The sequence below is a fragment of the Panicum virgatum genome, chromosome 4K (assembly GCF_016808335.1).
Source record: "Panicum virgatum strain AP13 chromosome 4K, P.virgatum_v5, whole genome shotgun sequence".
In the NCBI taxonomy this organism is placed as follows: Eukaryota; Viridiplantae; Streptophyta; class Magnoliopsida; order Poales; family Poaceae; genus Panicum; species Panicum virgatum.
This window is the reverse complement of record NC_053139.1, coordinates 155,831-180,164: the sequence shown is the minus strand read 5'-3', so window position 1 is coordinate 180,164 and position 24,334 is coordinate 155,831. Positions and strand designations below refer to the sequence as shown.

The window sequence follows — 24,334 nt, the reverse complement described above, 5'->3', positions numbered from 1 at the left end:
CAATAAGCAAAAATAATTAGGATTAATTGTCAAACATTGCTTATCTCAGAAAAGTCTACTTCTCAAATAAGAAAGTTGTTTCAAAGAAGCGGAATCAATAAATGGGACGACGGTAAGTAACATATGCTGCAGTCTGAGTCTGTTAACAAACAGTCATGTGTCAAGAACCAACCACCGTACCATCCCAATTTCGGTTTCATACATGAAAAGAGCAAGGCAACAGCATATACAGTAGTATCCGTACGTCAGGAACTCAGAATAATGCTGTTGCATGCTCAGTCAACCAATCCCGGCCCTATCGAGTACGAGACGCCAAATGGGAAATGAATGGGGCAGCTGTTCAACCCATCTTCACGAGAAACTGAGAAAGAGAGAGGCTTGCTGTTGCTGCGCCAACCGTTGCTGCCTCGCCGCCTCTGCTCACATCTTCCTTGATGGATCAACATTAATTAGGTTATGCCAGTACAGCTCTAACACCACAACTGCAAGTCAATCGAGAAGCAGGTGAGGTGTAAATGCAGATCACAGGTTCAGCTATATATTATTAAGGAAGACTACTTGCAGACAATAAGTAAATGAATAATACAGACACAACTTACAATCTGAATCCGTGGTGATCCACTGCCCCATCCTGCAGCTGCCCTCCTCCTCTCCTTCCATGTTCTTCATGCTATTTGGGCTGCTGCTGCCGCCACCGCCGTACAGCATACTCTGCTGGCTCATGGACGACAACCTCGACATGTAGTAGTCTCTCCTAGATGGCGTCTGCTCTGACACCTTTGCCGGCGCCGACATCAACGACAACGGTGAATATGCAACCGACGACGCTGATGAGCAGCTGCCCACGTCCCACTTGAAGCTCAGCTTGCTCGAGCTGCAGCTCATCTCGTCACTCGCCTCCTCCTGCTTCTGTTTCTGCTGGCGCCCTCCCTTTGCAGCTGTTCCGGCTGCAGCTCCGTCCCTTGCGTGGAAGCTCAGAACCTTCTGCAAAAACACATTTGATTTCAGCATACAAGCATCTACGTATTTGCTGTCTTTCGAGTCTTGATTTAGTCCAAATCTGAGTCCAGCTTGGGGGGATAATCAACAAATTGAACCATATATTACCTTCCATTTCTTGCCACTGACAGTGGCGCCATGAGGCCTGGCCTGAGCAGCCAGCTTCAGAAGCTCCTTAACCCGTGCAACTGCCTTCTTGCCGTCGATCCTGTGCACCATCTTCTTCATTGCACCCTCAACTATGCCATGCTCATTGAAGATCGGCAGCACTTTGCAGCCGATCACTACAGGGCCGGCAGGCTCGGCAATATGACCCATCCTAATGCCACCTCAGGGCTGAGACTCGTTGCTGCAACCCCAAACACCTTACTTTTATTGCATCCTCTGCACATGGGCAGTGTTTATAAGGATTTATTACAAGCAGAAACAGGTCGATTTAGTTAGGCAATCAACGGCTGAGATCAAACAAGTGGGAATGAACCAACGCTTGTGATCATATCAGACATAGGATCCCAAGAGATGGATCAGTATCATCTATCATATGATTGTAGCAACATGGTGGGCAACGTCAAAGCTAAGCTGGAATTTGCCTTAGTTAAACATCACATGTGGAGATAGAATAATATCACAATGGATGTTCTGGTTGTAACAGGTATAAGAATCGTGATTAGGTGCATGCAGTTGCGGTCAAAGTTGAACACTACTGCTGCAGGGCAGTAGCATTTTAGATCTCCTCAACCAACTTGCATATTTGTTTAGCAGCTTAAGCAAAAGGATTAGATAGAAGCTGTGTCATCACACTAGCTAGATGCACCTATTGATTATTGATTTAAAGGGATCAAAGACAGATGATATGAGACAGATTAAGCAAGCAAATGATAAGAGCAAGCATGATTAGTTGGAACGCTGTCCTTTGCGCTGCTTAGGTTGGCCATGTGATGCATGCAGAGGAACGGTGCCCCTGGGCTGCGGCATGTTACTGTGTACTGTTATACTGCAGGGGAAGGCTTATTTTTATTGTTATACTTCTGTACCTGTCTCACTAGCTACTTTATATCATACTAGGTCCGTGCCCATGCGTTGCTACGGGTGATAAAAATAATTTTGCCCGTGCTCGTGACAATTCTTAGCCTAAACTATGAAAAAGCCTTCGCATTTTAGTTGCTTCCGTGCTTGTTAGCAAACAATGTGAAATTATATGGGCAAGAATAATAGTGAGAAGAATGACTCATCTGACTTTCTTACTTTGAGGTTACAGGAAGTAGGAAGTTACAGAACTAAAATCATATGGCTTGAGACTCCCGTATAATTTGGTTGCCAATAATTTCGATCATTTTTTAGTGCATCCGCAGGTAATGAGATCTAAAGTTTAAATTGGAAGGCACCAGATCGGCAGATCAACATTACCCCTCCTTTAGGCTACTATATCATATGCAGACAAAAAGTCCATTGAGTATGAATATGTCAAGCATGGCGTCTTCTTTGACATTCTCATTTTGTCTGGTCCAGGCTCATAAGCTAGTTGATGCAAAATTCAGTTGCCAAAGAGAAGAAACATGGGTTGGAACATTATAACCTGAATCGAACAATAATTTCAGAAAGTGTTGATATCTCTGCATTTTCTTTAGTAATTTAGGAAAAAAAATTCTACATCACAGTCTGAGTGAATATAATGAGAAAGAGGAATACGAAAACCTTAACTGAATGACCGAACGTCCATTTAAGTTAAACTTGACATGTGGCTACTGTATAAAAATGCTCCCATGTTCATCAGAATTACATAAATATTCATTTGTTTCAAAATTCAAACACATTACCACAAGGGGAAAGTACTGTTAGTTAACTGAGATATGTGATTCACATATAAGAAGGTGCAGAGCCAAGCATAAGATGCACGATATGAGCAACAAGATCAAGCTGTGCCTCTATGAGATTGAAATATTGAATCCAAATACCGTGATCTGCATCAAATTTAGAAAATTGGGGGAATTGATCGTATCAATTGTGTGTGTGTTGTAACTGATCCCAGAAGCTAGCTATTTCACAGACTTCTGTTTCCCTATTCTACCAGATCATATTCGCTTTTGTTGGCCACATATTGTAAAGATGGCATGAGAGTGACTACAGATAAGCAGCCCCATTCAAAATAGAGTTATCAGAACCTAATATGGTGAACAAATAGAATAGAAATGTTCTCCGCAGAAATGATCCTGACCAGAAAAGCGACTTCATGTATGCCTGTCGGTACCCTAGAGCTGGGGTACCCCCTCTTGCTGCGTCTAGGCAAGGGCCTTGTAGTTATCCCTAACTACGTCCAACAGCCGGACCCCTGCGGTCCGGAGCCTTGTTCACCCGACAACGGTCCCGGACCCACGTTGGGAAAGGTCCGGGAGCACCACGTGTTCCGGAAGAAGCGGGCGCTCAGCCCGAACAGCCGGAGGCTCCGGACCTCCCGTGGAGGTCCGGATCCCCAGGGAATCCCGGACCCCCATGGGGTCCCGGCCCCCTGTATAGTAACCGGACCCCTCACCAAGGGAAGGAATCGACACCCCGCCTCGGGGTGGTCCGGGGCCGCCACGTGTCTGCAAGCACAGGCACGTATATAAGGCCGCTTGGTCTCCATTTTAAGGCTCACCTACCGCTGCGTTCATTGCGGTAGGAGGACGTCCGCATTGATGAAGCAGAAGCCGAGACGATTCTTTGACCAGGGGGCACTATTGATCGTGTATTACCAAGATGCATAGTGGGGCTGCTGGCGCCGCCCACGCCGCGCCTGTCAGTCTGCCATGACAGTTGGATACGACGGCTCGGCTTCACCCATTATGACGCCTATATAATAGCCTCAACAGGTCACGCCGCAAGCTACGTTCCCTCAACGGGCGCCTTGCTGACGGGACAAGAGAAGACCTCCCTTGGTCAGAGAGTCAGCAGGGCATGAAAGCATATCGGAGGAAAGATTCGCAACTACTGTAGCCATTTAAGTACTCTGCGCAATATGCGCTACAGTCACGTTGGACCCACTTGTCGGGGCCTCAACGCCCTATGTATCCGCACCCCTTGGTCTATAAAAGGGGGGCGCCCGCTAGAAGAAAACTCAGGCTGGGGAAAAGCCAAGACCCGGCAGAGGATAGGTTCATACACAACCAAGATCAATACCTCTCTCAGTGGATGTAGGGTATTACGCTCCGGCGGCCCGAACCACTCTAGATCGTGTGTTCTTGTGTGCCTGACTCAGAGCTAGATTAGCCCAATCGCCTAGTACCTTCCCGAGTACTCCCTCTCTGGGAATAGGCAGGTGCGTTCCGCCACCCGGCTGTGGGTACCCCAGAAATCGTACCTTGTCTGCCCATTCATATTTGTGCTTGCCATTGCACACGAGGAGGAACCACGTATCAAATATGATGTCATTTCTTCTTAAGACTTCACCTCAGCCTCTGAAAAACAGACGGCATCACCTGTTGGCATCCTAGTGGCCTCTGAAAGTATGAATTGTTTCGTCTACCTTGTCATGGACCCACTGTCACATACTTTAGATCTATCCTGACAATAACTCGACCAATTTGACAAACCTGAAGTTACAGGAAAGGAGAATAACTTAGTTACTATTTCAGAACATCTGCACTTACTAATAAAGTTATAAATACAACAAAAAGTGCCATGCTAGTAGATAGAACGAAATATGTTCATTCAATAACTTTACAATGACGATTGGGTTAGAGCAGGAGTAAATAAAGATTGACAACTGTGGATATAGATCACAGTCATTCGATTCTAAAGTGAATTAGACATGAGAGCTAACATCCAAAACAACAAATTGCTTTTGCTATAATTAATTATCTGTTTTCTAAGCACACATGAATCTGAAATGCACTTCAGCATGTTGTAACAAAAAAACTAATCCATCTCAAAAGTCTTGTTTTCTGCATTTCTCTTTCTAAACAACTACAGTATATATGGATGATCCTGAGAAGGTCCAAACAAAATAAGGTTATCAACTTCTAGAACATTTTTTGAACTTTTGGATCAAACTTTATAATGAAAACAGCCTCCAGTTATTTGAGAATCTGTATAGTGCTAGTGCATTAATGCTGTGACATATAGTTATACTGAAAAATATTTCTCATAAATATTAACAAGAGATATTTCTAGCATTACCATCATTGAGAAAAAAAAAACTATTCTGACCTGTAAACTGAACGTCCTTACTCTGAAAGAAATTCTATCTAACATAAAGATCTGAGATGAGGTTCTAACGCTATGATATGAAATGCTTTCCATGGCCATTGTGAATGCAAACAAATTATGATGTTCAGGTAGATACGGGAAAAAAAACTCATGATATCATTGGTGCTAGTGTGCTCCACACAGTTTGCCTGAAAATATGGAAAATTTTCCTTATGTACAATGATCAAAGAACACAGAACGTATCAATTTAGTTCCAGAGTACAGAGAATACCTACAAAGCCTAGGTGGAGTACTTTGCAATAATCTCATAAGCCGATTTGGAGTTGAATAGAATAGCTGAAGTTCTTAACCAGCTTGATTGTTGTGATCGGAACGTAATATATATGTTTATATGATACAAGCCTACAAGGTGAATTAATTTTACCGGCAAGCTCCCTGACTTGAGCGAGACGAGTGAGAAGCTTGACGAAATCCCCGATTAACAGACTTGAGCGAGACGAGTGAGAAGCTCGACGAACTCCCGATTAACAGAGGAGTACAAGGACCCCCTTTCCGGCCAGCACGGGGATCCATTATTCCCTGCGGGCGAAGGCCTCCTATCCTCGGGGATCTCCCAGTAGCAGAAGTCGCGGACGGGGCATGCGTACCGTGTGAGGATGGTGTCGATGGCGGCCGGGGGTGCAGCGGCTGCTGCGGAGCCCCAGAAGAAGCCGATGCCGGGGGTTGACTCCTAGCGACGGCACCACGAGCAGCAGAGCGAGCAGGTGCGCACGGTGTCGCGGACGTGGCGGCCGCTCGACGATCCGCGCGGCATCTATGCACGGCAGGCCATCAATCCATCGGCCTGCAGCTCTGCGCGTGGCAGGGATGCCTCCGTGTGGCGTCGAGCGAGGCGAGGCGAGGCGAGGCTAGGCGATCCGCTCACGGCGGAGAGCGCGGGCATGATGGCTGCGACTGCACGGGAGTACAGGAGAGGCTAGAGGAGGAGGCGAGAGCGCCAGAAGGGGGAGGCAGGGGGACGGGGAGGCGGCGGCGCAGTCAGGGGCGGCGGATCGGCGGGGAGGAAGGGGGCGGGATCGCACGGAGCCGCTCGTTTGATCGGACGGATAGAATATCTTGCCGTGTGTTTGGATGCGGGATCAGTGGATTGGATTGGCTCCGATTTTTATTTTGAGAACGGAGCCAACCCATCTATTATTTGGTTGTATGTCTGATTTTAGGGATGGAGTCAACCCATCACATGTTTGGTTGAGGAAATTGGGAATCTGGGTTGGATGGCAACACTAACTCTGTTAGTGGGCCCCACATATCAGTCTCCTCTCTCTCCATCTCCTCCCTCTCTCCACTCGCCTCATCCCGCCGCCGCCGCCGGTCAGCTCCCCTCCCCTCCCCCCGAAGGCGCCTCCTCCCCCGTCGGCGGACCTCGCCGCCGCCGCCGGATCCGCGCCCGAGCTCGCCGCTCGGGGCCGCCGCGCCATGAGCCATGACCTCCGCCGCCCCGCCATGGCCTCCCCCACCGCATGCACGAGCTCCGCCATGGCCACCTCACGCGGATCCGGCCGGCGGGGCGGAGTAGCCAGCGGTGCGCCGCCGCGCCATGGCCTTCGCCGCGCGGCGGTCCTCCGGATCCGGGAGAGGGAGGGGAGCGGTGAGGAGGTTGCTGCCCTCTTGCTGCTTCTCCTCCGCCGCGCGGACTGTCCGGTGCCCGCTGCCGGCCGCTTCTGCTGCTGCCCCGCGTGCGTGTCGCCGCCGCCACTGCTGGCTGCCCGCGCGCGCCGCCGCTCCATCCCGCCGCTAGGCATGGCAGGCAGGCCTGCTGCCCCTCTGCTCTGCTCGCCTCGCGCCGCAGCTCCGCCTTGCGCCACCGCCGATGGAGGGGCGCGGGGAGGAGGAGCGGCGAGCGAGCGGCGGCAAAGGAGGGTCGCAACGGGCGCCGCAGGCGTGAGGAGGACGATGAGGACGGGCGGTGCGGTAGCGACGAGACTGACGGCGGGGGACGCACGGACGGAGCCCAGACGGGTTCGCTCCGTCCCTCGAAATTTGACGGGCGGAGGGAACCCACATCTTGAGCGAATATCCTCTCCTGGAGCGGCTCCGCTCCCTTCGCCCCTCATCCAAACAAACCAAAAGTGGGTCGGCTCCAACCAAGTTGGCTCCGCACATTCAACCAAACACACGGTTGTATGGCAGAGCCACTGCGGGAGGGGTAAGGGTCGCACTAAAGTTTTTTCTCCCAATCGTTCTTTTTAGTAGTAGAGATAGGGATTTGCTATTTACCATGCGTGGTGCATAGATAGCTCAGCTCTTATTGAACCGAAAAGTACACCGATAGTTCATGGGTCTAGAAACAAGAGAGATATACCAATCCCCGACTCATTCTAACATTAAAAGTATATATTACCAAAAGCATTACCCAGACCTCATCCGAGGAAAGTCAAAAACAAAAAAGGAGACCCTCTCTGAAATAAAATGTGTCAGACTTTTCAGTAGAACACGAATTGTATTGCCAAATGCCAACCAGTCCATCCAGGTGAGTTTCTCATCAAGAAACACGGTGGCTCGTGAAGCTGAAGTTATCTGGCCCATTGAAAGCTACACATGAATCTGCTATAAATAAATAGTTTTAGGTTGTGGCAATGGTTTCGTGCTAGAGTTGAGTTAGTCAGAAATGCAAACGAATCCACAGCACAGCGACACTTGTCATCACATGAGCTGATGAGCAGCATCAAGCCTGTGATGTACTCTACCTAATCTCTATTGTCCGTGCCAGAACACCAGATTTTCTTAAGTCCCCCTCAAAAGAAAAAGGATATCAAGACATGTTTGACATAGTCTAAAAAGATCAGAATTTGTGAACAGCATTTTCTCAACATCTAGTTATGGTATCAACATGTTGTGCGTTTGGCATACCACAATGTAGTGATGGTTCATGACCAATGTTCAAAAAGGCGCTAGGCAGTTTCTAGGCGGCGACCCTCTGCCTAGAGCCTAGGCGAGCTTAGTCGAGCCTAGGCGTTTCAAGGCGATTTGCTAGGCGGTGCTATATATGTAGATATTTCTTGCCATACATGTCAACTATCTCCAAAAGAAAAGGAAAACCAGAGAATAGTGGGCCAAAAGTTAGATAAAAGCCCATCAAGCAGCCCAACTCAACCCCAACTTATACCCTAGCCACACCCACAACCTTATCCTCGCCCACCCTGCCTCCTCCACCTGTCTTCCTCCTCTGCTCCCAGGCTGCCGCAACCCTCCCGCCGTCGTTCCTCCTCCGCCGCTGCCCCTGCTTGCTCCTCCTCCTCCGCCGCCCCTACCTCCTCATCTGCTGCCGCTACCCCTGCTTCCTCGGCGCCCGTCGCCCCTGCTTCCTCGGCGCCCGTCGCCCCTGCGTTCTGCTCCGCCGGCGCCCGTCCCTGCCTCCTCCGATGCTGCGACGCCCGTCCCCGGCCTCCTCCTCAGCTGCCGTTCCCGTCCCCTGCCTCCTCCGCCGCCGCGTGCCGTCCCCTGCCTCCTCCGCCGCCACAGGCCGCCTAGGGGACCGCCTACCCCCCTAGGCCAGGTGGAACCCCCTCGCCTAGAGCTTAGTCGCGCCTAGGCGGGCGCCTAGAAACGCCTTTTTGAACATTGTTCATGACCTACCGGTCCAGTGGGCTCAGCTTTGCCATTAAAATGTTTTTTTATGTCTTTTCCCTTGTCATCTTCATATCAAAATAGTCAGTGTGTATGTTTGTAGTTTGTTCCAGAATAATAATATCATGCAAGTAGCTGCCAACAAGTGATATGATCCATGTGCAGCATAACCATCTTGTCTACTTGGTTTGCCATCTGCTTTTCCATTTTGCATCTAAACTTTGTATGTGGCCTAGTGATGTGGAAATTAGAACCATAAACAAGTGCAACAATGATTTGAGTTTCTGGATTGTTTACTTTTATTTTTCTTATTCTTTCAGCATAGCCGTCATAGTTTCCAAGAACTTTCTGAATATTCTGATTGCAAAATAGATTTAGCATTTAGCTGCATATGCAATGACCCCATCCAAACCTTGTTTGGCTCCCTCAAGTAAAGAGTAACATCAACAGCAACGGTACTGAGCTCCTTGTTGGTTATATGCATATTCCCATGGTATAAAAGGATTTCAGAGACGACATTCAAAAAGGGATGGAAGGTACCACAAAATGACACAATAAGGGATACCATGTTAATCTTATCGTAATGTAGAAATCAACGAGAAAATGAGCATAATTTTTTCCCAACAAATCAGATATTCTGATAATAGCAGAACAATGTGGGCCTCTAAGGAAACCAAGCTAGTTTAATCCCTGAAATGAATGCTTAAACATTCAAGAAACAATGTAAAAAAGAATTCAACAACTCAGTAACAATTCGCTGAGAGCAAACTTACTTCAAATGAAGCCACCAAAGTACCAACCAATGAGCAGAGCCATCAAAAAACTTAATGTTTCCTTTCTCTTATTATGCAACTGAAGCTTCAATCCGGATTTCCCGGTTCTAAGCGTATTGAAATGTTCCATAAAGGGGAATGGATTTGCATGCATGGAACCTGAAACAATAATAACCACCAAATTGAATCACATACAGATGTATTTACTACAGTATCCTTTTTTTTTAGAAAAAATAAAAAAGTACATCTTGTGCTGACTTTCAATGTTATACAACCAATTTACATGTTTACAGAAAAATCTTAAAATCTTAACACACCTGCCTACATATAGTCTCAAATGTCAACACTATTCAGAGGCATTTAGTATTTTTGTGTACAATATAGCAAAGCCACAACCTCAATTCAGAAAATCTACAATGGTCAGGTTCATGCTTCTTCAGCTTGCCGCATGAGTTCCAGAATGCTAGAAGATTTTCTCTTTGCACGGTCCGTGCCAGACTCCAACAGTTCCTTGAGTGCATCCTCCGCTCCAGCAGCTTTTGCAGCCCTCGTTTGCTCAACATCAGCACAACAAAGCGACCACAGAATGGCTGCAGCGTTCTCTCTGTTGCGAGGAGACCCTGTTTTAATTACCTCTACAAGTGGGGGGATTGGATCTGACTGCGCAATTACAGCCCTGGCTTCAGGGTTACCAGCAAGGATAGCCAGAAGAGTGAGTGCCTCATCAGTCATTCCCCCAGTAGGATCCACCAAGAAGTTCATCAGATGGATGACAATTCCAGCTTTGACTACTCGGATCTTATTTCCCTGATATATGCACAGATTAAAAATTGCTGTTGCTGCATCTTTCTTGCCTCTTGGGCTCCCATCGCACAGAAGATTAATGAGTGGAGGTATTGCACCAGCACCACCAATTGTAACCTTGTTTTCATCAACAACTGACAAGCTGAATAGTGTAGCGGCTGCGTTCTCTCTGGCTTCCATGCTCCCAGTTTTAAGCACTTCCACAATCTTAGGGATAGCATGAGAGGCCACAATGCTTGCCTTGTTGTTCTCATGGATGGAGAGGTTAAGGAGCGCAGTGACAGCATGTTCCTGCGTTCTTGGATCCGAAGAGGAGAGTAGATTGACAAGCAAGGGAATTGCTCCTGCTTCGGCAATGCATATCCGGTTGTTGACATTTCTCTTTGCAAGCAAACGGATCTCACCAGCAGCAGCCCGCTGCTCATATTGGTTCCCACCCCTCAGCCTGGTCATTAGTGAGACTAGACCAGCATGGTCATAGTCAGAGCTTTTTGCTGATTTCCTATCTCTGGAATTTGCCTTGTTCTTTGGAAGCTCAATGCCGTTGGCTTCACACCACTGAGCTATTAGGCTTTTGAGGACGAAGTTTGGTGTCAGTGAGGTATGTGAGAGAGGCTGCTGCGTCTTAGGGCATGTCTTATGTCCAGAATCAAGCCATTTCTGGATGCATGATCGCTCGTATGTCTGAAAAGAAGACAAGAGAAGCCTTAATAACAAAAGTGACGATGTATTTAAGGAGTAGAGCCATAATTGGAACTTTGCACTGCGAATGCATACCTGTCCGCTGGAGACGATGACAGGGTCTTGCATGAGCTCAAGGGATATCGGGCATCTGAATTCATCGGGGATGATTGGAGATGTGTGCTTTATGGAGGCAGACCTGGCGGTGAGTGTCTCTGGTGTGGGAGCTTTTTCAGTGATGACACAGTCTTTGAGCTTCTTGAGCAAGGAAGACATCTCCTCGACGCAGCCATCAGGTTCGCCGCCACTGGAGATGACCATCTCGTGCAGGGCGACGGATTCTTTCTTGATATCGGCCATGGTCTGCAATTGCAGCTTCTCTGAGATCCTTGTGAAAACCAGAGGGTCAAAGGTCTTGTCAGCGAGGGCGGAGGATATATCCTTTGAAAGCTGCACGTCTGGTGGATCCGTTCTGGTGGCAGCCCTTTTGAACTGAGAATGCACAAGCGCGACCTGAATGCATATATAGAGTAGAAATGGGCGTTATTAGTGAGTCAGGGCAAGAGGGAGGAAGGAAGGAAGAGGAGTTTGTGAGCCAGCCCACCTGCTCCTGCACTTCTTCAGGCATGTCGAAGGTGTGGTAAGGCAAGGCATCCAGGGCCAGCTGAATCTGCCTGTTGACGCTTGCGAAGCGGTCGAGCAGGCCATCCCCCCGCATCGCCTGGTCCATTCAAATTCAATCATAGCATAGCATAGTTTGGTTTCTCGATAGACGGACGAGACGAGCAAGGTAAGTGCTCCTACCTGGTAGATCTTGCTGCCGTCGTGAACTGCGCGGAGGAGGTCGCGCGCTGCCCCGAGTGCGTCGGCGAGAGGCAAGGCGCCCTGGAGCTGCTGGAGGAGGGGCGCGAGGAGGCGGATGCGGCGCGCGAGGTCGCCGCAGAGGCGGCGCATGGGCCCGCGCGGCTCCGGGAGCGCGGCGATCTCCGCCGCCACACGCGCAGGCATGGCCTCTGCCGCAGCCGTGGTGGGTGATAGACGGCCGGCGGACGGCGGTGCGGGAGCGAAATCGAGATCAGATCCGAAGCAATTGAATTGAATTGAATTGAATTGAATGACGCCGCCGCCGCCCTCACCTGTCTCGCCTCTCGCCCTCTCCTCTCCTCCTCTAGCCAGTATTCCTATTCCTATTCCCTCCGGAGACAAGGTCAACTTTGCGTTGCTTCCCTCGTCCTTCATACTACCGCGTGAGTTTGTGTTTCTTTTTACCAAAAGATGCGTTGCATTTTTAACAACAATCTAATCTACTCGTAATACATACATAATCATTAGTCGCATACGGCATGTGATGTCAACAACAAATTACAAATACACTACTTTCAACCAAACCAACGGAAAGCATATCCCTGCACTTTCAGTAGAGGATGTGTGTTCAATCAAAGGAAAGGATATCGTCTGGACATTTCAACTTCAACCAATGCAACATCGATTACAAGAGCGCCCCACACAACACTTGTCGGTCAAACAGATCAAAATTTGGCTAGTTCGCGGCTGCATCTACATCAAAAAAACAGGTGCGCCACCACTTGTCAACCCCAGCGCCAGCGCCAAGTCATTGCTAAATCAAATTGCTACTGTATCATGTCTCTCTGCACTGCATCATCCAAAATCAATTGCCCAGCTTACTTGTCTAGTATCCTCCACCTCCTTTCGTCCCCTTGCTATTGTATACCATCCACTGTCTTGACATGCTTCCTCATCTTATGCACATCGCGCGACCTCAAAACACAGACAAATCCTGCTAGCTTAGTTACTCCGGCTCCGATCTCTCTTTTTCCTGGGATGATGGCAGAGGAACAGCCTTATACAGGTACGATGTCCCCTGGAATATAGTCAGGTGCGCCCCGTTAAGATGAGCTTCCAGCTGCAACACAGAGAGGTCAATCAGAATCAGAATTACATTATTATACAGCATTCAGCCCTCACCATCACCGCAATGGCTGACTCATAGCTGACCTCTTCTGGAGGGATCCGAGAGAAGCCAAATTTATTCATCCATATTCCTTCAGCTTCATGGGCAGCTGGAAGCACAAAGTGCTTGACCTTCAGCGAGATTAGCACCCTCTCCATGCATGAGAACAATGCCTGGAAGTAGCCCTGCATCAGAGTAGCGGGTCAAACATCAATCCAACAATAAAAACAACCAGGACAGCCACGGGTCAAAATCTAGTGCTGCTCAGCCAGCACTGAATACCCACCAGCCCTTGAACATCCCGACTTGTAGCAACCAGGGGTAGCTCAGCCACATCACCTCCCATGACACGCAAAAGTGCTGCTGACACCACAGTAGAGCTGCAACAAACAACTAGGATTCAGTATTGTTTTCTCAAATAACTAGGATTCAGTACAACTGATGCAAAAGTTGAGGCAAATTTTTCAATTTACGGAAACAACTCTTACCCCATGGTCAACAATGCACAGTACATTCCGCCGTAATCTTGGCCAGCCATCCCCTCCTTAGGCCCCCTCCTGGTAGATTTAAAAGAGATGAGAATCTTAACAGAGGCGGTTACATACCTCTAGAGCAAATAGCTGTTTGGTTATCTTACCCATGAACCATCTCAGGAATGAGATCCCTACCGGTGTGAGCTTCAACAATAGGATCAAAGGATTGCTGCAACACAACACTTATTGAGAAACCAAAGTCTCAATGCTAAGATAGTCTGCTAAGAAGTCTTAATGCGCCTCCACTACAATACCATGCTTGCAACTAAGTTTCTGAACTTGCATATGATCATTTTTTTTTATGTTTGGTGTACAGATCATAAGGCCACTGTTACATTTCTCTGACACTACACTGTCCACACACCCATAACCAGTGTGAACCAAACTGTATCCAAATCCAAATCAAGTCATACTTGCTTAGCAGCACAGCAAATCTACACTATTTTAGAAATGCACTCCCCCCCCCCCCCCTTCTAACCCCATCCCCAAGGCCACTGTTTGACATTAAAATGGCATCAAAGTAGAACAAAAAGCATCCACCCAATATAAGACAAAATTTTCCATAATAAATTACCATCAGATGACCATATGAAAAGGCATTAAAAGGAGGAAACAGAACAAAGATACTTAACCCAGAAAATCATGCATAAGATGAAAGAATTAGATCAAATAATACAGGACCTACATGAAAAATCGGCACTGCAGCTGAGAGCAATATCCTTCCATCTTCAGTAGCTCTTTTACCAGAAAGTAATTGCCATTTGAGATCTGTACTGGTGTCCATGCATAAACCTCTTATCTCATGTTTCATCCTTATGATTTCAATATCTGGCTCCGCCAATGGTTGAGCTCCATCGGAGATTATCTTTTCCAATGACAGTCGTGTCCCAGAGCAACTACTGCAACAGAACCACTCCCCCTCTGGCAATTCCTGTAGAAAAAAAGAAAATCCATTGTAATGTGTTAGCATTCACCCAGGCAAAAGACATCATTCTTTCATCTGAAGCGAGTATATCATGTACATCAAAGTTGAAGGAATAATGACAGATTTCAATTGAATAATAATGTTGTTCTGCACTAACCTTTAGTTCTACCTGCCATTGACTCTGCAAACATCCTACATGATATTCTTTCTCACACTGAGCAGCACAAACGGAAGTATGTCAGCCAAGTATAACAGTAAACTTGCACATGTATATTGTACTTTAGCCTAGTGCTAAAAAATAAGAGGAAGTTGAACCAGCTGAAGAGTATTTGGATTATAGATTACGATGTACAAGCAGAAATATCTAGCCATTGCAGAAATAGCATACTTGGTCACAGAGTATCACAGTGCGCTCATCAAATACAGCATTGTTGAAGTCTTTCTTTCTGCAAAGAGAAACTTTGAGTAAGAATGCTGCAAGAATGCAACAGGCATGAAGAAAAGTGCACAGCAAGCAGTTCTGGAGGCTAGCCTACTGATAACAACATACGTTTAAAAACACGATGACATATTTCACTATTCTAAGAGATAACTGCAAAGAATACCTACGCTTCAGCCACCATGCATCCTGCCTAAAAACCACCTAGCTAACCCAGATAGCAGTAGGTTCTAGCTACCACTGTACCAGCAACCTGGCTTAGAGGCATAGGCCTGGACAATTTGTAAGTTCGGTTTCATCAGTTCACTGTATTCAGTGTATGAATACTTTCGGTGCTCAAAAACTAGGAACTCAAGCCCCTGTAAGGCCGCAAAGAACGCCAAAACCAACAACATCAGTTCAGTTATGTAGGTTCAGTTTTCTGTTTTCAAGCAAAGTGCAGAAACCGAGTGGAATGTTCATGCAAAGGCTTTCATCATTTTCCCACATCAACAAGTCAGCACAAAGACAAAATCTGTGTTCGTTGATTCAGATAACTACATACTGGCACTGGCAGTTACTCAAATCAAGAAAATGAGCAAACATGAGGACCAGCTATGACAAACCAGTACTCACTTGCATAGAGCACAGCCTCCAAGATCATCAGACATGGGGACAATTCGTATAGCCCTCTTCATTATCTGTTCAATGGAATCAACTCCAGCTTGCCTCCCAGCAGCTTTAGCGTTTTTGTTCTTTGCCAAAGCCTTTTCTTTTTGTACAAGACTCCTGCAACTATCACAATACCATTCTGAGGGTGCTTCAGGCAGTCCAACACAAGCTGCAATTGGTACAAGTGATCTGGCTGTTAATACTTTAGAAATAAATAATTAAACAAGACCATTCTGAAATTTTCGTTCTAATTAATTTCAAGGAGTTTGCAAAACTACCTGGATGAAATGACCTTGGACAGATTTTGCATGGGAAAATATCTCCCCCATGACCGCATTCTCTGCACAGATCATCCGTTTCGCGTTCTGACCGTTCCATATCCTTTGATATTTTCATGGCCAGCTCATGCAATGACACTCCGTTTGACGTGAAGATGTTATCATACCTGACAGCATGTAACACAGTAAGGACAACCATGATAGCATTGGCATAAGTTAAACAGGAGAATGTAAATACTTACGGCTTGCGCCTTGATCCCTCACCCGCGTGAGCTTCGAATGCTGATGGGCTAACCTGAATATTTCGCACACAAAAAAAAGATCAATTGTTTCATGACATATATGATGAACCTGAAGAAATAGCTTGGATGAGAGAAGAATCAGACCACTCTGTTGCAGTGATTACAGTAGATTCTTTGATCCTTGATATACCCATCAACCTTTCTCTGCATCATAGAATGTAAAGTATAAACCAAAGAAAGTACAAGATGAATTGAACAAAATCAGGAGATAGCTCTTGGCCTAACAACCTGCCCATCAACATAGTAAGCTACTTCTGTGCCATCAAGCAAGACATTAAAGACCAATTTGTGTAGTCCATTATCCCTGAAGAGAGTACCAAACCAATACCAATGAGCTCGAGCACACCTAATAGAGAAAGTAAGATAACACACTTATAGTGTACCAACTTGTTTGTTACTTTGCCAGCACTTCCACCCTTCTTGCTCGATGATATTTTTAGAAAAGCCTCCTTGGAACTTGGAGTCAGGCTACAGCCACCGAAAAGAAAAAGGTAAGGAGCTAAGATCTAAATACGAGAACCTAAAGATGATTTAAGAAAAAAGCAAAAATTTTGCAATTAGAACTCAACAAAACTACGACCTAGACAGAACAACCAAAAGTAGCATCTAACCATATCAGGCAGATATCTCTTGGACAAATTAATTATCTAACCAGTGGTGAGGCCATAGTTAATTGGGCACAAGAGAAGATGTAGGCATGTAGCACATTATTTGCTCAAACTGCTTACCTGGAATTGCTCTTACATGGATATGATGGGGTGGTATGATCTTGAGGTTGCTTTGACTCGAGGCAACGTCGACACAATACATGTTCAGTTTGTGATGACGGAAGAACATGCTCTGCAGCGTTAGGAGATTAGTCAAATGTACATAGAGAACTTGTGCTTCAAAAAAATGATCTAACAGTCCTTACCATTGCAATTCAGGCAATTAACGAGGCTCCCATTAACCACTGGACCAATGGAGGAACGAATTGTTTTTTCCAGAGCCTCCAAGGGAGATCTTTCTGATGCACGCAGCACATCACGCAAACTACTGCCATTCCCTAAGTAAATGTAGTCAGCAGGGTGTTTTTTGGTGCTTCCAGCATGTTGTTCGAAGTAATACGCCGAAACAGCCTGTAAGAAGAGGGAGAATGGCATAATGTAAACAGTCTGCGTCCTTTACTGGTTTGTAGACTAGGGAACACACCTTTGAGCCATCACAGGACGGACAAAAGCAACGTATATTGCAACCAGTAATCACTCCTTTTAGCACAGCCTTCTGCAACTTGCAAGCAGAGCCTAAGTTAATTGCATGAGATACAAAAACAATCGACCATAATCCAGAGTAATCTGTCATCAAAGCAACCTCAATTCTTCCTATTTTTCTTAGGAAGATAACACAATACTAACTGAAAGCAGCCCTTGTGGTGATAGATAACAGAACTAGTCCTCAAACTGCATTCATTTTTTCATGATCCATGGCTTAAGGTCTAGCAAATGCAGTTAATCATACTGCATAAACAAAGGAAAACTCATCTAAATATTACTAGACTACGCTAATCAATCAAAAGAGTGAATCACATGAATCTGTGAGCAATTAACGTGGCAGTAATCACAGATTTAAAAGAACTGCTCATAAAACATTACAGCTGATTCTCCCATACCTTGCTATGAGGAATGATGTACATAACTGTCATTCCCTCAAGCAGGCCGGTGTTGAGCAGCTCCCTAATGTTTCCAGGGTGCTTTGTGAGGCAGGCAACTTTTTTTGACATCTTCATCTCCATCTTCTTCACTGATGGAGGGGAGTCGGATGCACTGTCATGCGCATCATCAGATCCAACCAAACTGCTCTCAACCTTTGTCTTGAGCAGCGACCTTGTGAACCTTCTTTGAGGCTTCTCCAGCAGCAAAGCCAAATCAAATGAGGCCTCCTTGCTATCATCTGGTGTCATCTGACTTGTACTAGCTGCAGAGTCTTCTTTGTCTGGTTTATTCTTGAGCAGGGAACGAGTGAAGCGCCTTGCAGGTTTGAGCTCGGCGGCGGGCAATGGTGTGGTAGTTTCTTCAACTAGCAGAGGAGCGGGGGCTAATGCATTGTCGGCAGCCTGCGGCTGTAGACTTCCTACATCTGAGTTAGAGCTATTACACTGGTCGTTTCCAGCTGCACCGATGGATTCCAGCAGAGTTGGTGCTGCATCCAGCGCAGCAGCACATTCCTCCATTGGCACATTCGGCTTTGCAATCAGCGAGTCCTCAGCCTCAGCGTGCGACGGTTGTGGGGCTTCTAGCATCTTTTGTGCAATGACCTCTTGGGCGGCACTGGAATTGGATTGGTGATCAGCGGCGGTGGGAGGATTGGATCCATCGACCGGTTCGATGATGTCGCGAAGGGGCTGGGTGGGCGGCTCGGCGTCGATGGGCGGCGTGGGCGGGGAAACGAGATCGGCGGCGGCGGGTGGTGGTGGATCGGATCTCTTGCGCCGCTTGAGGGATGCAGATGCTGATGGGTCAGGTAGGGAAGAGATGGGGCGGCCAGAGCGCGTGCGGCCGGGGGAGGCGGAGATCTCGGAGAGGGACCGAAGCGCGAACGCGAGCTCGCGCTTCATGGCCCGCGGCGGCGGCGGCGGGGATGAGGTACAGGTGTTGCCACTTGAGGAGGAGGACGCGGGCATCGGATGAGATCAGAGAGGGGATTGTGGCCAGCGAGACGATTACGATTCCATGTCTGGGTGGCTGCTTGCTAGGGTTTGGAGCACGGGGGAGGGGAGAGATCGGAGAAGAAGACGATGAGGCAAACAATTAATCGCGTTGCCGTATTTACTGTATTGCTTAATTATAATTCTTCCTATTTTTTTACTTGGTGGTCCCTCCTCTCGCCACCGTTACTTGTCACGCTGATAAATCAATTCTTCCGTTTGTGCCCTAAAATTGTTGTTTTGGAGTACTTGTTAATGAAAAGGTGCAAATGGGTGAGATGCCCCCAAGAGCAGTATTATAGGAGGCTACAAGTTGCATGAATCTAGATGGAAGAGAGAGAGAGGAGAGAAGAGAGAAGGAAATGAGTCTTCAAGCAGACAGCCAACTCGTGTTTGGTTGCAGCCTGTAAATTTTTTGAAAAGGCATCTTTCTATATTTGAAGTACTAAACATAGACTAATCACAAAAATAATTACAGTACTCGTCTGTAAATCGCGAGACGAATCTAATAAGCCTAATTAATCCATCATTAGAGGTTATTTACTGTAGCATTACTGTAGCAATTTAGCATCTGATTACAGCCTAATTAGGTTCATTAGATTCGTCTCGCCATTTACAGACAGCAGTCGCAATGCGTTTTTTATTTCGTCTAGATTTAAGTCTCCATGCAAGTGCCGGAAAAAAAATTTGGAATTTGGAAAAATGGAACTGAACACGGCCTCAAGCAGATGCTTTTACCTCTGCTCGTGGGTCTAAATAGACCCAACCGCCTGCTGCGGTCGCAGACGCTGGCACACAGCTGCGCATGCAACCAGTAAGCCAGCTGGGCTATTATCCATAACCTAAGGTCACTTATTTGCACCCATTGAAAGTTGTTCCTAGCTTTTGCAATAGAAAAAACAATTTATTTGCTTCTTGCATCCCACCGTTAAAATTTGTGTGGTACGAAGAGATAGAGCCGTATCTGGCCTATAAAAAAAATGCAAATTTGTTTTCCGAGAAGTCAAATAATTTTAAATTTAATTAAATTTAAACAAATAGTATTTACATTTATGTTATAAAATAAGCATCATTAAATTAATCATGTAATATATTTTTATACTACATCTATTTTGAGACATAAATATTAGTAAATTTTTATATAAATTTGATCGAATTTGAAATTGTTTGACTCGCGAGTTGCATTCTCTTTAGGACGTAGAAAGTATCATTTGTGTTATTTAAAAATTACTAGGCAATTATGCATGTACGTTGCTATGGATAAAATTGGTATAAATATCAGATACGTATAATTGTTTGTGCGTTAATTTATAGGAATCTACATGATCGAGTCGTGGACGAAGAGCTGCCCTGACTCGCATACAGGATGAACTAAGACCCGCCCATCTATAGCACAAGCGAACCAAACTAAAAATTTAGACGGAAACCTGAAGCGTCCCCACATAAGTAGAGATTAAATGTGACACAAATATCAGTTCCAGAAGGCTGATAACACATTTATTCAACAGATGGTTCAGTCACCGTACAAACCTTCGAGGAGGCGGACACTCGATACAAACGATAATAAATAGTAAAACAGCTACGGTGATACACCAAAGCACGACCCAGGCGATCTCCAGTTCGGGCTCAGAGTGATGCGCTAGCAGAAACATCTTGCAGATGACCAACATCACAGGCAAAGTTGGGCGCGGACGCAACCTCTACTCAACGTCTTCCACAACGAAGTCCGGATCTTCTTCTGAAAAAATAACCACAAATATATATCGGGTGAGTACAAAAGTACTCAACAAGTCCAACCCCATCCACGGAGAGGGTACCACAGATATGCACAGGATAAATCAAGGATAGGGCTGAGGTTTATTTGCAGTAAAGTTAGATTTTACTCATGCAAAGGTTTATTTTGAAAAATGGTTTTCTCAAAGCAATTCTTTACTTGACCGTATATTGAGTGGGGTTGATCCTACACAAAAGATCCAAGTTTTAATGCTACCGGATTCCCCGTCCGCAGTAGCCCACGGCACAACTGCCGGACACTTTTCCAAAATACTCACGCCAACCCAACCAACCCCAGAAGAAGTGCTAGTTGTGTGACCAAACCGTAACTCGCCCAATACCGTGGGCACGGCTATTCGAATAGGTTTTAAACTCTGTAGAGGTGTGTAACTTTATCCACAAGTGGGGTAGCACAGCACGATCACCTTAGTGTCGGTGTAGATCCCATCAAAGCCATTACCCACCTTAGCTAGACCTGACTAGCCAACACGGATTCCACCAAGAGGTCATTGACCTAACACCGAGGTTTAACCGGGGCATAAGTCACCACGATCTTATCCCTTCTCCTTGGTCAGCCGTTGCTCTCAGCTCTTCTGATGGCTATCAGACTAACTAGTGGGGTTTATGCTAAGCCGTTGCCACATATAACGGTCGAATGGTTTGCACGATAGTTGAGTTAGGCAAGATGACACATCAACTCGGTCCTTAATGGTGATGAGATGGATATCTCCCAACCTTCTCGCCCAACCACAAAGGTACGAACCTCCGATATGGCAATCCACACAGAAACACCATCCATCCATCCATCCCGTCCTAGCATTCTTTTCTTTAATTTATCAAATATCCTATTTTCTCTTTACACAAAACTCACGTATTTTCCTTTTTATAAAACAGGTTGTAACCATATTTTGAGGATAATAAAATGGCACAAGGTCCTAAGCGGCATTCTAACAGCGATTAACATCCAAATACAATAAATGATATTTAAACATTAATCTAGGTGGTTAAGGAATCATTATAACAAGTCAAGGGGTGACTATCCAACCATGTTTTCAACAGTAAAAATATATATAATTTTGTAAAACAGGTCAATAGGTTGTGTTTATAAAACTGGGTCGAAATATGAAATCAAAGGATGAGATTGAACTTGCCGTCTTCAAAGACTTCCAGGAGTTCCTACTCGCGGTACGGTTCCTCAGTCTCTAGTTCGCGGTACTCCTCCTCGTTCACTCCGTCAGCTATGGAAATGACAGCGCGAACGTCACACAAACAAACGCAAACACAATCACACAAATAAATGAGCTCAATTGGAGAGGATGACAGCTTGTATAGATAGAATATGACTTTAGAGGAATTTAGGAAAAAGAATTAATGGAATCGGAATTTAGATGGATGAGATATTAAGTTTGCAAAGATGGTTATTTAACTAAACTCCGAAAATGATTAAACATATTCGGAGGGGAGGCTTGGTTGCACGCGGCTGATGTTAGTGTTTGGTGATTAATTAAAACCTGAAAATTATTTAACATAAATGGGTGCTTCACGGCTTCTAAGGCCCTGTTTGGAACCAAACTTTTTTCAGAAGTCCCTATCACATCAAAAGGAATCTTACTATTTTATAGTATTAAATAAAATCTATTTTAAAGTGAATGAGACATGAGTTGATGTGCATATGATGTCTCAAATTGGAAGGCTTGCATATAAGATTAAATTGAGAATTCAAATTGACAATGAAGATTTCATGCATGACACAAATCAATATGAGTTCAAGATGGACGGCTAGGATAATGGTAGAGGACCGAGAGGCGTGTTTCAAGAGGCTACGCAGACGACGGCTTGGGGGGAGCAAAGAAACCGATACGGGTCAAATGCCGGAGATCCTAGAGTCATGGAGAGCTCTATATTGAAGAGTGTCATTATTCAAGAAAAGAAGGTGACTTGTGAATCAAGGTGGATTTCATTCCTATGCAATTCAAAGATTCAAAGTCACTGGCTCAAAGCGGGTATGCTCAAAAGAAAGAAGATGTTGATGCCCTCACGGTATTGATCGAAGAAAAGTCGGCATGATCATATTATGAAGAAGCTCAAGTAATCATGGAAATTGTATATTTCATTTATGCACTTGAGTATAGGTATGCCGTACTATCAAGAGGGATGCAACATCAGTAGGTTTAGACAATACCAAAAATGCTCAAACCAGTCCCTAGAGAGTTTAGCCTAAGGAGTGAGAGTTAACTGCAAAAAACAGAGAGGGACCGGTCTGACCGGTCTAGGGGACCGGTCTGACCGGTCTAGGGGACCGGTCTGACCGGTCTAACACTGACAGGGCAACGGCTAGTTTTGTGAGAAGGGGTATTTATACCTCATGACTTCACCCATTCGTGGGTGCTGATGCTAGAACATTTCAGATCATCTTGAGAGCCTTGTGAGCACTTGGAGAGTCCTCCCCAACCTCTCTTTGTGAGAGTTGCTTGATTCAAGGTGAATCTTTGAGTTGGGTTGAGTGAATCCATTCCTTGATAGTCATTTGAGTAAGAGAGAAACATCCTAAGCTTTGAGCACTTGAGGTTGCGTCGGCCAACTCGATTAAAGCATTTGTTACTCTTGGAGCATCGGCTTCTAGACGGCTAGGCGTCGCCGGCTAGCTCCCAAGGTTGTGGTGAGCAGCGGCAAGTTTGTTGCGGCTTCAATCGTGTGCCAAGAGGGCGCATGGTCATATAGTGGAGAAGAGGAGATAGCTTGAGCCTTGGCCTGGAGAGTAGGATTCACACGTGGGTGCACGGGGTGAATCCGAATTTCGGTCAAACAAATCACCGTGTCTTCATTGCATCATCTCTATTTCGGTTTGATTTACTTACCTTGCATTTATAGTTTTGAGTTTGAATTGTGCTTCCGCTCGATCTACTTGGGTGTGCTCTACTTGTGTGTAGGGACTTGTTTCTATAGTTAGAAATACTCTGCAAGACACATATCCCAAGTTTGTTATAGGTTCAAGCTCGAGAGGGTACTTGTTCCTGCTGACTGACTGTCTGCCTGCATAGACCGGTCTGATCGGTCTGACCGGTCCAGGCAGTCCCAGCAGGGATTAAGCGCCAAATTTTGAAGAAATGCCTATTCACCCCCCCCTCTAGGCTACGACATTGCATGATCAAGATCGTTTCAATTCGTATCAGAGCTTTGGTCTCCGGATTGAAGCCTCACCGCTTGGAGAATCACCATGTCGACATTTTGCGAGGTACCGTTTGAGCCCCTTGGTATAAATGGCTCAAACTACATTTCTTGGTCAGCTCATATTCGTAATATGCTAAGGAACATGGGTCCTTCTTTTGAGCAAGCCATAAAGACTAGCATTCTACCTAAAGGATTTAAAAATTTGTCAAATGAAGTAAAGGAATGTTTTTTGTGTAATCGTCGTGTAATTGACCTCTTGTTTGAAAGCATGGACAAAGATTTTGCAGACTCTATACAAGAGGAGAAGAAATTTGCAAAGATACGTCTTGATGCATATAGCCTTTGGAAACTTCTAGAGGCAATATGCGAAGAAGATAGTGACGACGAAGATCAAGAAGAAGATGAAGGGTCACTAGAGGAGTATATTACTTCAGAGAATCATACTCATCCTCTTGTGGTTTCTTCCGATGATCAAGGAAGAAAAGGAACAAAGTCTGCTGGTTCCCTGTTGGAACCGGTCAGACCGGTCTGTATGACC

At 45.9% G+C, this 24,334-nt stretch overlaps 2 protein-coding genes across 8 annotated transcripts; both read right to left on the bottom strand.

Moving 5' to 3' along the window:
• Positions 1-75: 75 nt before the first annotated feature.
• On the bottom strand, positions 76-12,268 carry LOC120702310 (U-box domain-containing protein 12-like). Of its 7 annotated transcripts, XR_005686335.1 has the most exons (10): positions 11,874-12,267; positions 11,674-11,790; positions 11,166-11,582; positions 9,981-11,072; positions 9,585-9,743; positions 4,337-4,568; positions 2,407-2,575; positions 1,108-1,383; positions 600-984; positions 95-482 (listed from the first exon to the last, which is right to left on the bottom strand). XR_005686335.1 is itself a non-coding variant. In XM_039986035.1 (4 exons), the coding sequence occupies exons 1-4, from the start codon at positions 12,075-12,077 to the stop codon at positions 10,011-10,013; spliced, it is 1,800 nt and encodes a 599-aa protein (XP_039841969.1). In that variant the 5' UTR covers positions 12,078-12,268; the 3' UTR covers positions 9,748-10,010. The 7 variants fall into 7 exon arrangements, 1 of the variants encoding a protein (XP_039841969.1); XR_005686333.1 differs by having other exon boundaries at positions 76-482; positions 1,108-2,575; XR_005686334.1 differs by lacking the exon at positions 2,407-2,575 and having other exon boundaries at positions 4,156-4,568.
• A 178-nt stretch (positions 12,269-12,446) lies between these two features.
• On the bottom strand, positions 12,447-18,967 carry LOC120702309. Its single transcript, XM_039986033.1, has 18 exons — positions 17,818-18,967; positions 17,361-17,432; positions 17,083-17,287; positions 16,898-17,009; positions 16,557-16,637; positions 16,398-16,473; positions 16,254-16,313; positions 16,110-16,162; positions 15,868-16,034; positions 15,554-15,758; positions 14,888-14,945; positions 14,657-14,713; positions 14,260-14,505; positions 13,679-13,743; positions 13,530-13,598; positions 13,328-13,421; positions 13,086-13,226; positions 12,447-12,993 (listed from the first exon to the last, which is right to left on the bottom strand). The coding sequence occupies exons 1-18, from the start codon at positions 18,826-18,828 to the stop codon at positions 12,880-12,882; spliced, it is 2,886 nt and encodes a 961-aa protein (XP_039841967.1). The 5' UTR covers positions 18,829-18,967; the 3' UTR covers positions 12,447-12,879.
• Between the last annotated feature and the right edge of the window lie 5,367 nt (positions 18,968-24,334).

What these genes read in the sequence shown, in the direction of transcription:
- LOC120702310 (XM_039986035.1), bottom strand. Translation starts at nt 12,077, where the DNA reads ATGCCTGCGCGTGTGGCGGCGGAGATCGCCGCGCTCCCGGAGCCGCGC. An exon ending in CTGAAGAAGTGCAGGAGCAG is followed by an intron (nt 11,583 to 11,673) that starts GTGGGCTGGCTC and finishes ATATGCATTCAG; the next exon opens with GTCGCGCTTGTGCATTCTCA. An exon ending in TCATCGTCTCCAGCGGACAG is followed by an intron (nt 11,073 to 11,165) that starts GTATGCATTCGC and finishes TCTTCTTTTCAG; the next exon opens with ACATACGAGCGATCATGCAT.
- LOC120702309 (XM_039986033.1), bottom strand. Translation starts at nt 18,828, where the DNA reads ATGCCCGCGTCCTCCTCCTCAAGTGGCAACACCTGTACCTCATCCCCG. An exon ending in CTGTGATACTCTGTGACCAA is followed by an intron (nt 14,714 to 14,887) that starts GTATGCTATTTC and finishes TGTGCTGCTCAG; the next exon opens with TGTGAGAAAGAATATCATGT. An exon ending in TGTGCATTGTTGACCATGGG is followed by an intron (nt 13,422 to 13,529) that starts GTAAGAGTTGTT and finishes TGTTTGTTGCAG; the next exon opens with CTCTACTGTGGTGTCAGCAG.